Source organism: Loxodonta africana, chromosome 15, assembly GCF_030014295.1.
Source record: "Loxodonta africana isolate mLoxAfr1 chromosome 15, mLoxAfr1.hap2, whole genome shotgun sequence".
Taxonomy (NCBI): Eukaryota; Metazoa; Chordata; class Mammalia; order Proboscidea; family Elephantidae; genus Loxodonta; species Loxodonta africana.
In genome coordinates this window covers 62,100,553-62,112,691 of record NC_087356.1, presented here as the reverse complement: position 1 = coordinate 62,112,691, position 12,139 = coordinate 62,100,553, and the positions used below count along the sequence as shown (strand labels likewise).

Here is a 12,139-nt window from a genome sequence, read left to right as displayed (position 1 = left end):
AGGACAGGAACCATTCCCAAATCCAACTCTTCAGACATAGATTGGACTGGACAATGGGTTGGAGAAGGACGTTGGTGAGGAGTGAGCTTCTTGGATCAGCTGGACACTTGAGACTATGTTGGCATCTCCTGCCTGGAGGGGAGATAAGAGGGTGGAGGGGGTTAGAAGCTGGCAAAAAGGACACGAAAAGAGAGAGTGCAGGGAGAGAGCAGGCTGTCTCATTAGGGGGAGAGTAACTGGGAGTGTGTAGCAAGGTGTATATGAGTTTTTGTGTGAGAGACTGACTTGATTTGTAAACTTTCACTTAAAGCACAATAAAAATTATTAAAAAAACAAAACAAAATTTACTGAGAAGAGTGGCACCGTTTTACAGTTTTGCAAATCCCTTTAATGTCTGGCTTAATAGAAAACGGATTCTCATATCTGCTTCTATATTCAGTCCACTGAATGTGTACGTACTCTGGAAAACACTGTACACATGACAGAATAAAAGTTAACAGAAAAAAATGTCTTAATATTAGTATGAAAATAATTTTGATCTTGAGTATACCCTGAAAGGGTCTCAGGGACTCCCAGGGGGTTTTCTGGACAACATTTTGAGGACCTCTGCTTTATATCCAACAAACAAAAATTAAAATGCTGGATGGTGCTACCTGTTGGTGAAGATGTGGAGATATAACAAACTTTACACACTACGTTCTAGAGAACAATACTGCTTAAGACAAGTTACATATATGTAGTCCTAAATAATAAAAAATTATGTAGTCCTACGATCTAGCAATTCTTTTCCCAAGTATATACACCCCAACTGAATTCTCTTTTAAGAGAAATGTATATTACATGTGGTACAGAAAGTAGAAGCAAAATGAGTATACATTACCAGACAAATCAGTGGATAAAATGTAGTAGATGAATATTATGAAGTATTCTGCAGCAGTCAGAAACAACAGATTAGCTGTGGACACAGAAAAATGGATCAACTTCAGAGCACAGTAGTATTTAAAAAAAAAAAAAGAAAAATAGAACGAGATATAAAGCACACTGTGTGGATCATCACAAATTATGGATAACACTGCAAAGAATTGGGAATTCCAGAACACTGAACTGTGCTCATGAGGATCCTGTACATAGACGAAGAGGCAGTTGTCCAGACAGAACAGGATATCGTGTGGTTTAAAATCAGGCAAGGAGTTCCATCAAGGTTGTATCCGTTCACCATACTTATTCAATCTGTATGCTGAGCAAATAATCTGAGAAACTGGACTATATGAAGAACACAGCATCAGGACTGGAGGAAGACTCATTCAACCTGCAATATGCAGATGACACAACCTTGCTTACTGAAAGTGAAGAGGACTTGAAGCACTTACTGATGAAGATCAAAGACCACAGTCTTCAGTATGGATTACACCTCAACATAAAGAAAACAAAAATCCTCACAACTGGACCAATAAGCAGCATCATGATAAACAGACAAAAGATTGAAATTCTCAAGGATTTCATTTTACTTGGATCCACAATCAACACCCATGAGAGCAGCAGTCAAGAAACCAAACAACATACTGTATTGGGTAAATCTGCTGCAAAAGACCTCTTTAAAGTGTTATAAAGCAAAGATGTCACTTTGAAGACTAAGGTGCACCTGACCCAAACCATGGTATTTTCAATCACCTCATATGCGTGTGAAAGCTGGACAATGAATAAGGAAGGCTGAAGAAGAATTGATGCCTTTGAATTACAGTGTCGGCGAATACTGAATATACCACCGACCGCCAGAAGAATGAACGAATGTCTTGGAGGAAGTGCAACAAGAATGTCCCTTAAAATGGAGGATGGCGAGACTTCATCTTACATACTTTGGACATGTTATCAGGAGGGACCAGTCCCTGGAAAAGGGCCACATCATGCATGTTAGAGGGTCAGTGAAAAAGACTGAGTTGACACAGTGGCTGCAACAATGCGTTCACACATAGCAACAATTCTGAGAATGGTGCAGGACTGGGCAGTGTTTCATTCTGTTGCACACAGGGTCGCTATGAGTTGGAATTGACAGCACCTAACAACAGCAGTCTTTATGGGAGCAAATCACCATGTTTTTCTCCTGCAGAGCCACTGGATGGGTTAAAACCGCCAACCGTTCAGCTAGCAGCCAAGTGCTTAACTGTTGTACCACCAGGGCTCCTGACCCGATTCTAACTAATGGGGGAAAAGCAGTTGTTGTTTAGTGCTGTCAAGTAGATTCCAACTCATGGCAACCCTGTGTGTTACTGAGCAGAACTGCTCCATAGGGTATTTTTGGCTGTAATCATTATGTAAGCAGATCACCAGTCCTTTTCTTCCGCAATGTCACTGGGTGAGTTAGAACTGCCAACTTTTCAGTTACCAACTTAGAGCAAACCATTTGCACTATGTGCAGCTTCAGAGACTAGGTCATAAAAGGCATTGTGGCTTCCCTCTTGCTCTCTCTCGGATCACCTGCTCTGGGGGAAACCAGCTGCCATGTCACCCTATGGTCCCCACAGTCACCCATCCTTAGGCCTAGGGGTGACACCATCAGCACCATCTATCCTTGGGAGGATGAACCTAGGGGAAAGGTTCACACTGGCCATGAAAGTAGGCTGAGGCCATTTGGGAATGAAATTACAGAGTCCCAGGTACTAGAGGATGGTCCAGATGAGGTGCTTATGCTCTAAACAGACATCCATTTGTCTATCGTCAAAACTGACATCCTTGGACTCCTTCCCTCATGGGGAAGACATGGCCAAAGGGCGCCAGAGTAAAGCCCCAAATAGAGGTAAGACTAATGCTGGTACTAGAGACAAGGATGCCCTATGCCCCACTGTTTGCTTCTCTACCCACCCAACCCTAACAAACTGAAGTAAGAGATAACATTTGTCCCACAATCTACAATTTACAAAGCACCTTTGCATATAATCTTAATCCTCACAACCTTCTAACACTGTACTATAGTTTATAGATGAGGAAGCTGAACTTGCCTGAAGTCACACAATAAAACGTGAGCACTGCCAGGTCTCCAGTGTAGGACTTTCCCTCCAGATGTCAAAGTTCACGTTCTTTCCGCTACTCAATACTACCATGCATCCCCCGCAGCTTTTCAAAGAGTTGGTGGGTCTAAAAAGGAATTGGAAATTGTAATGTACAGCTGAAATGTTTTACAAACAGACCAGAGGCAGGGAAGGAAATTTAACACCAAACACAGAGCAGTTTCCAGGAAAGAGCCAGGACTCAGCGCAAAAATCATTATTGCGATATAAAATACTATAGTGGTAGCAATCCTGAGTCTTAGGGGTTCCATGCCCACCCTAAACCACAAAATGAGGGCCTTTAACACGTTTAAGCAACCTCCACCCAAATCCCACACCAATTAAATGGGGGGCCTGGCTCCACAGCCCTCCCTTCTCTTGACCGGCCCGCTGAAAATACTTTATTAATGAGAGGGCAGCATAAAGCCACAGGACTCCACGTGCTCAGGAACAGCCCCAGGGACAGCATGCTGGCACCAGCCCCAGGTGAAGTCCGACCCTTCCTCAGCATGGACCCACTAAGACTACGCCTCCCTTTAATTACCAGGGTGCCTGACCCAGGGCCTGGCCAGTTATTTAGAGAACCACCCCTGCCCCTGGCACAGATTTCTATGAGGCTAGGGCTGCAGACACTCTGCTCAAAGCCAGAGGCCTGAAGCTGCCATCTCCTCACTCTGCCGCCTCTGCGCCCCCACACTCACCAGCATCATGTCACTCGCACACACAGCTGCAGAGTACATGCTCTCTGATGCCCTGCTGCCCGACTACAGGGGCCTCCGCCTCAAAGGACTGCGCCTGGAACTGCCCCTGGACCGGATGGTCAAGTTCGTAGCTGTGGGCTTCCCCTTGTTGCTGATGTCCCTGGCATTTGCCCAGGAATTCTCCTCCGGTAAGTTGCTTCCAAGATCCCGTACAAAAGAAGAATCCCAATTAGTCCACTCTGTGTGTGGGCTCTGAAGTGCCCTCCCATAGGGACTGGGTTTCCTGACTTTGGGCTGGCTGCGTTACCTAAAAGGCAGACCATGCATGTGTTTAGAGCACCAAAAAAGTTTTCAAAGTCAGCTTCAAACTTTTGTAGTCAAAAAAACTTAAAAATATGCTCTTTCAATTTCAGTATTCATGTTTTATGCCATTTCAATAACTAAAATTGTATTCTGATTTTCTTAGGGGTGAGAGATTGGGGCACCATAATCTTTCAGAACCTAGAACCCCTAAAGGTCTTAACCAGGCCATGCTTTAGACAAGCCACTTACTTCTGAGCCCTCTTGCCACTCCTCACTAAGGTTATGGACTCAAGTACCTGTGTTAAGTGCCCGACAAAACTGGCACATAACAGAGGCTGGATAAATCCAATCCTTCTCTCCACAAATCCCAGCCACACACATAAACATACATGTATATCTTGTGTTTTACATTCTACGCTACCTCAGCAAACCCATTACTTCTATTAAAGAGAAGATGGACTTCCTATGAATTGGGAATTCTGGCTTTCCTTTCTGGCTGTGCTATTAGCTTACTGTTTTCCAAGGAGGTGTCTCAATCTCCCACTGATGGGAGAAGTACTGGTTCTCAACTCTGCCTTCTTCGGGGAGACAGAAGCCAGAGACTCTCCCTCCAAGCCCACTTTTCTTTCATCACCACTCACCTGCCTTTTCTTTTGACCTGGGCTCAGAAATCCAGGCAATAAATCCTCTAATTTTAGAGTCCCAAAGATGTCAGCTCTCTCAGGAAGGAGGCATCACCATAAACAGTAAGCCCTCTGGTGCCAAACTGCAGGAGTACAGAAAGCACCCACTGCCTGCCTACCTGCCTGGGGTTCCAGAGAGAACGCTGCAAGAACTGCCACACCTAAAATGCTGACAGCACATTAACCAGGCCTGGCACAAAGAGCAGTAGCTCCTGGGTAACATAAATGGCTAAGCGCTCGACTACTAACCAGAAGGTTGGCAGTTCGAATCCACCAGAGGTGCCTCAGAAGAAAGGCCTGGGGATCTGCCTCCAAAAGATGACAGCCATTGAAAACCCCATAGGCACAGTTTTACTCTGAAACACGGAGGCGCACCATGAGTCAAAGTTGATTCGATGGCAACGATTTTTGCTTGTTTGTTGGGGGGGCGTCACAAACAGCGGGATGCTGTTCCATCATGCCATGTCCTGCTGTGGCACAGCAGGTGCAGAACTCGGAAAACTGGGGCACGGGAGGAGGGCAGTGCTTGCCAGATATAGAAACTGGGTTAGAAGGTGAGGAGCAACCCCTAGAAAACTCTCAGATGACTGCTCCCTGAGCTCCAATCTCGTGGCTACCTCAAAGCTGGTTTCCTGTTCCAGGGTCTCCGATCAGCTGCTTTTCTCCTAGTAACTTCAGTGTCCAGCAGGCTGCCTACGTGGACAGCTCCTGCTGGGACTCACTGGTTCACCACGAGCAGGATGACAAGCAGGGCCAGTACAAGATGAAGTCTCTCTGGCCTCACAAGGTAAAGTGGGCTGGCCCCGAGGCTGAGTGGAGTGGGATGAAACTACCTCATCACATTCTTTCTTTCTTTTTCCCTGTTTATTTTGGTCTCTGACTTTCATGCTCTAGGCATTCCTCAAATTCCTGACTGGAAACTTTGTGTCTATGGGCAAGGCTTGTTGACTGGCAGCCTTCAGTTTAAGGTGATCCCTTTGGGTAATTTCATTGGGAAAACCTCAAATATCAGTATCTGTGGGCCTTTTCTCGTGGGCTGGTCAGTTTTCCCCAAGGAGAGTCCTTCATCTGTGAGGAGGCAGGGCGCAGTTGGTATTAAGCCTGGCTGCCAACTCTCAGGGAACTCAGCTATAGGTCTCGCCATGCAGTATCCATTCACTTAGCCCTTCTGTTCTCAGTAGGTTCCCTTGCCCTCGATGGATCCAGGTGCAAAGTCTCTCTGATTTAATCTCTCCAAAGAGTAACCCTCAACCCTTCTGCCAGGAGAGGGAAAAGGTAGTCACTCCATTGCCTCATGTTACAGAAGGGATCTGAGAGTCTGTTTCTCACATAGATTTTTCAAACAATTTTCCTGATTTCAGTTCCACTTGCCCTCTCATTTTCAGAGCACCTGCTATCTCCAAATGGAGCCCTGGTGGTACAGTGGTTAAGAACCCAGCTGCTAACCTAAAGGTTGACAGTTCGAATTCACCAGCCCCTCCTTGGAAACCCTATGGGGCAGTTCTACTCTGTCCTGTAGGGTCACTATGAGTCAGAATTGACTTGACAGCTATGGTTTTTTGTTTGTTTTCTGTTGTGGTATCTCCAATCTCCGAGTCTTTCTGGTCCTGTGGTGCAAAACATCTTGCTTGCCCTTACCTCAACTCCCCCAACCTCCCTAAACCCACCCACTGCCGTCGAGTCGATTCCAACTCATAGCAACCCTATAGGACCGAGCAGAACTGCCCCATAGAGTTTGCTAGGACTGCCTGGGGAATTCGAACTGCCGACTTTTTGGTTAGCAGCCGTAGCACTTAACCGCTACGCCACCAGGGTTTCCCCAACCTCCCTACAGACTGCTATTTTCTATCATGCAACTGCTTCCCACTTTTCAACATTTTATTTTCCTGATTTCCTCTCCTGTTCTCTTTCCTTATAGGATTATGGCTTTTCCTAATCCCTTTATTGTCATTCTAGTGGGAGTTTATGAACGAGCGAAGGTAATATTTATGTTCGATGCACCATGTTTTTAACAAGAAGTCACTCATAATTATTTTCTAGTGATGACAATTTACAATACCTCAAAATGCCACAGCTTAGGACTATCACAATACCAGAGGCTTAATGGAAAGAGTAAATGAGGTCTCTGTCATGGAAGTGTTCGAGCAGAACCTAGGTGGCAGCATGTTAAAGAAACTATAGAGGGGATTCACGTGTCAGAAAAAGGTTAAATTGTCTGATCATCGGGATCACCTGAGAAACTCTTTAAAACAAGCTTCTCCGGCTCGACCCAGGGGCAGGTTAACCAGTAAGCACTGTATGCACCAGCCTGCAAGAGCAAGGTGGCACAGGCTTAACTGTATTTACTTGCTAATCTGTGATGAGCAATTTCACATGGGTTTCACCACATGCATGACTTGGTGGGGGACAGGTGAAATTGTGCACTGCAGATTGGTGGGAAGGCATAATTGGGCCCATGTGTGCTTTGCTTATTGGGTAATCAGGCCCTGACTTCGACCCCGAAAACTGAAACAGAATCTCTAGCAGGTAAAGAGTATACATTAAAGAATCATTTCTTGGACAGGAGTACAAGGCTTCTAAGTTTCTCTCATGACCTAGTGTACGTTTCCTAACTTTACCTCTCATTTAGTTCAGAAAATACATACCACCTTTCTCCTCTATCCAGCTGCAATCAAATACGCTTCCAGCTTCTTTTTCTTCACACTCTCCTCTACAACAACAATGCATCCCTGGTTCAGATGCTGTAGGTCAAGTAGTCATAAAAGGAGTAAGCTCCAAAAGCAGGTAGCCTAGTTTCAAATCCTGGCTCTCTCACCTACTGAATGTGTAACCTTATACTGGTTTTAATCTTCTCATGCTTCAGCTTCCCTATCTACAAAACAGAGACACTAATAGTACCAACCTGAGGAAGATCAAATGAAATATACGTTAAGCACCTAGCACAAAGGTAGCTTTTAGAAAGCCTTTACAATAGACTTTTTAACTGTGGTCAAAATTGTGGACCCAACCCTCTTAAGTATGAGAAAATAGAAGGAAAAGTCCTTTATCTCAGGTAGCTAGTGGTGTAGTTGAGCAGACAGGGCATATACACACCTGATACCTGATACACAGATACCTGAAAGAGCCCCCAAAGAATTCCAAGACAGTACCTGATGGTGTAGTTGGGCATCACCAATAGCCCAGAGATGAGGGAAGACCACTGTGAATCAGGAATCAGGGAAGGTAACACAGAGAAGAGATGTGACCTCCTCTCTAGAGGGTTTAAGTAAAACCCAGCAATGTTGGAACCCCTAAATGGGCTTTAAAAGCCAAGTGGAGATGCTCTTCTCTAGGATTCATTCTCATTCTTCCTTCCCTCCCTTCTATCTTCCCTGTCTTCTCCCTGGAGCCCTAGGCAGACCCTGGATCAGAAAAGTGGAGGAGCTCAGGAAGTTGGAGATCCACCATCCCGCCTCTCCCAGCCTCCCTAAATTCATCTAGGTCAGGAGAGAGCCTTAGGTCCTGGGCCTGTAGTAGCTCATGTCCCACAATGCCTTCCCTTTCTGCAACAGAAACTGGGGAAAGGCAAGCCCCTCGCTCAGAGGTCTCTCCACAAGGTCTCAGCACCCTGGGCCTCCCTCCTCAGCTCACTCTCCCTCTGCAGGCCCTCCCCTACTCCCTGCTGGCCCTGGCTGTGGCCATGTACCTGCCAATCCTGCTGTGGCAGTATGCAGCCGTGCCAGCCCTCAGCTCAGATCTACTGTTCATCATCAGTGAACTGGACAAATCCTATAACCGCTCCATCCGCCTGGTGCAGCACATGGTGAAGATCCGGCAGAAGAGCTCTGACCCCCACGTTTTCTGGGACGAGCTAGAGAAGTGAGTTGTCTCTTTTCACTCCTTTCTGAAGGACTCAGGCCAAGCGTTAAAACTATGTCCCTACAGACATCTTTAAATTATCCTATGTCACACTTCTCACAAATACAAAGTGCTTAGGATATCACCTCACTAATTTTCCATCATTCCCATGAAGAGAGGAGAAAGTTCTGTCTGTAGTTTAAGACAGACACACTGAGTAACAAGGGGATTAATCTCTCTAAAACACCACTTTCTTGTATCAATTTTCTTCTCGGAAACCTCAAATAGCTCCCCTCATACCTACAGAAAAAGTCTCCCAAATACTTTCCAAGGCCCTCAACACACTGTTACCAATAACCTTTTCAAACTTTTCTCTCGCTGCCAGGTGAAAGGAAGCTTCCACTCTACCTAGGCAGTTTCCTGCTGTTTCCCTATACAAGCCATTCATTAATCCCTCATCCATCACTTACTGAAGTACCTACTGTGTACCTACTGGCCTGGTGATTTGGACACATAATTAGTGTGGTGGGGGTGAGGGGGGGCTGGTGGCGTGAGAGCTTGGCTGCTAACCAAAGGGCCGGCAGTTTGAATTCACCAGCCGCTCCTTGGAAACCCTACGGGGCAGTTCCACTCTGTCCTATAGGGTCGCTGAGTTGGAACTGACTTGATGGCACCAAACAACAGTGTATGTGTGCTGGGGTAAGGGAGGGAAATGGGGGTGTGGAGACAAATACATACCTACCGATGTACGGCTTACATTCTTTGGAGGGAAAAAAGGCAATACCCAAGAAGATGGTAAGTGGTTATGAAGAAAAATAAATGCAGGGGAGGTCAAGAGAGCTGGGGGGTTGAGGAGTGGTGCAGTTTTAAGTAGGGGAGCCAGGGTAGGTCCACCAGGAGGATATCTGAGCAAAGGTTTAAAGCCATATTGTGTCTTATGTTTGTGCACCTAAGACTCTATCCTCTGAAAAAAGTTCCTCTCCTCTCCACCTTTCTGACCCTTATCTAGCTTTTGAAGCCCAGCTACAAGCTAATATTCCCCACAAAGGTTTCTGAACACTCCAGCCCACTGTTACCTTTGCCTCCTAAGTTTTGCAATTACTTTGGTTAGTATTCACCATTTTAGCAACAAATCAAACACTATTTTTATTTCATATTTGCATGTCTTATCTGCCCCTTCCCCACAAGCCAGATTGTTTCTTCAGAGACCACCACAGCTCTCAACAAATACTTGGTTGTAGATTTATTTTTATAACATGAATGAATTTTCTGTGTAAAGACAGTACACAGACCCAGAGCCAGAATGCAGTTATTTAAAACTCCCAGCCCAGTGCTAATTTAATAAGCCTTATTGCTTCCTAAGGAGGCTATTTCAGCTTAGAGGTTTAGTCTCCCTTGCTGAGCAGAAATTCAATGTGACCATTCATTAACCGTGAATGATTCACTGGGCTTATTGCACTGCACTCAGTACTTGGGAAGCAGTAGTTATGCTCAGAGAATGTGGGTTTTCACGTCAGCCAAGGGTGCCACGTTGGATACACAGATCCTCTGTCACTTCCCCACATGGCTCTCCAAAGATATGGTTCTGAAGGGTCCCTCCTAACCTTGCCTCCTTTCTTCCCCTGCCCAGGGCTCGCAAAGAACGATACTTTGAATTCCCCTTGCTAGAGCGCTACCTGGCATGCAAGCAGCGCTCACATTCACTAGTGGCTACCTACCTCCTGAGGAACACCATCCTGCTCCTCTTCATCTCAGCCACCTTCCTGTACCTTGGCCACTTCCACCTGGATGTCTTCTTCCAAGAAGAATTCAGCTGTTCCATCAAGAGAGGGTTTTTAAGCGATGAGATCCACGTCCCCGATCTGATCACGTGCAGGCTGACCTTCCTGTCTGTTTTCCAGATTGTTAGCCTCTCCAGTGTAGCAATATATACCCTACTGGTTCCAGTGATACTATACAACCTCACCCGGCTATGTAAGTGGGACAAACGACTCCTGTCCATCTATGAGATGCTCCCAGCTTTTGATCTCCTCAGCAGAAAAATGCTGGGATGTCCCATCAATGACCTCAACGTGATCCTTCTCTTCCTCCGAGCCAACATCTCCGAGCTCATCTCTTTTAGCTGGTTGAGTGTCTTGTGTGTGTTAAAAGACACAACCACCCAGAAGCACAACATTGACACAGTGGTCGATTTCATGACCTTATTGGCTGGATTAGAGCCCTCAAAACCTAAACATCTCACCCACCGGGTATGTGATGAGCAGCCATAGCTAAGAAAGCATAGAACAAAAATTTTATGGAAAGTAATAATCTTTCCTTCCTCACAAGCCTTACATCCTAATCCACAAAAAATGCCCACTTTAGAATGGCTGAACTTGGATTCAGCTGAATCATATATCCTGTATCATGTTATTCTAAAGGAGAGAAGGTATTAAGAAATGGAAACAAATCTGACAGTTGGAGCTGAAGAGTCAGAGAACTAAAAACGTAGGTCTAGAGACACTCAATAAAAAAGGATACTTTAAAAGATAAATCGATTAAAAAAAAAAAATTAGGCCTAGACATTCTACAAGGAAAGAAGGGTCTAGAGGCAGGTTCTTCTCACTGTATTTATCCCATGGCCCTTCGAGGATGCACCTCAGCTTACCCCAAAGAGCAAGCTGGACAACCTGGTTAAGAGAACAATAAAGATGTGAATCTCCTGAAAACTCTTTGATGTAGCCTAAAATCCTAGGAACTTGCCCAGCTTGCCTTGTGTAGGTCATCAGCCTTGCCCAGGCCCTCTGTTACCTTCGCGGAGACCCTACAGGAATCTGTAATCTGCCCCTAGAGCTAAAAGAGTATAACAAGGCCAGGACCAGCCATCAGCCATGGGAGAAGCCTTGAGGTGCCTGCTACATATACTTTTTCAGACGTACTAGTGGTACAACAGTTGAGTGCTCAGCTGCTAACAGAAAGGGTGGCAGTTCAAACCCGCCCAGCCACTCCACAGAAAAAAGACTTAGGGATCTGCTCCCATAAAGATTACAGTCTAGAAAAATTCTATTGGGGAAGTTCTATTCTTGTCACATGGGGTCCCCATGAGTTGCAGACTGACTTGATGGCACCTAACAACAATAAACCAAGGACTCACTTCACCAAGGGCTGGGATTAGGGCCTGGCTGTGGACTACTTCACAACCCTTAATGAAACCAGGTATGTCTTTAATACCCCACTTACAGCCAGCCAGTGAATAGCAACCACTCAGAACTAAACATGATAGGCAGTCAAGTACTGTTGAGCCCCTTCTCTCTCACCTCTGACTTGTTGCCCTAACTCTTGTTCTGATGCTTGCATTTAGCAGAGCTTTGATCTGACTCCAAAGACCATGCTGAGTCCACAATACCTGCTGCCTCACATTTTGTATTTCTTTTTAGAGCTGCACATTATGTATGTCTTCAGAGAATTTTTGCACGAGCCATTTAGACCCTTCTTTATAAAGACAGGTAAAAAAAATTATGCTGATTCCGACAAATTCAGGTAAGTTTTACCCAAAGCAAGTAAGGGGCTAGTACATAGCCATTCATTGATG

General features: G+C 45.5%; 1 protein-coding gene and 1 long non-coding RNA gene across 2 annotated transcripts; one reads left to right on the top strand and one right to left on the bottom strand.

Annotated features, from left to right (window-relative positions):
- Positions 1–515: 515 nt before the first annotated feature.
- On the bottom strand, positions 516–10,846 carry LOC135227813 (uncharacterized). Its single transcript, XR_010318000.1, has 3 exons — positions 10,287–10,846; positions 3,746–4,052; positions 516–3,132 (listed from the first exon to the last, which is right to left on the bottom strand). It is a non-coding gene; the product is annotated as an uncharacterized LOC135227813 (long non-coding RNA).
- On the top strand, positions 3,753–10,846 carry PANX3 (pannexin 3). Its single transcript, XM_003417489.3, has 4 exons — positions 3,753–3,933; positions 5,373–5,518; positions 8,375–8,589; positions 10,199–10,846. The coding sequence occupies exons 1-4, from the start codon at positions 3,753–3,755 to the stop codon at positions 10,836–10,838; spliced, it is 1,182 nt and encodes a 393-aa protein (XP_003417537.2). The 3' UTR covers positions 10,839–10,846.
- Positions 10,847–12,139: the final 1,293 nt, after the last annotated feature.

What these genes read in the sequence shown, in the direction of transcription:
- PANX3 (XM_003417489.3), top strand. Translation starts at nt 3,753, where the DNA reads ATGTCACTCGCACACACAGCTGCAGAGTACATGCTCTCTGATGCCCTG. An exon ending in TGCCCAGGAATTCTCCTCCG is followed by an intron (nt 3,934 to 5,372) that starts GTAAGTTGCTTC and finishes TTCCTGTTCCAG; the next exon opens with GGTCTCCGATCAGCTGCTTT. An exon ending in AGTCTCTCTGGCCTCACAAG is followed by an intron (nt 5,519 to 8,374) that starts GTAAAGTGGGCT and finishes CTCCCTCTGCAG; the next exon opens with GCCCTCCCCTACTCCCTGCT.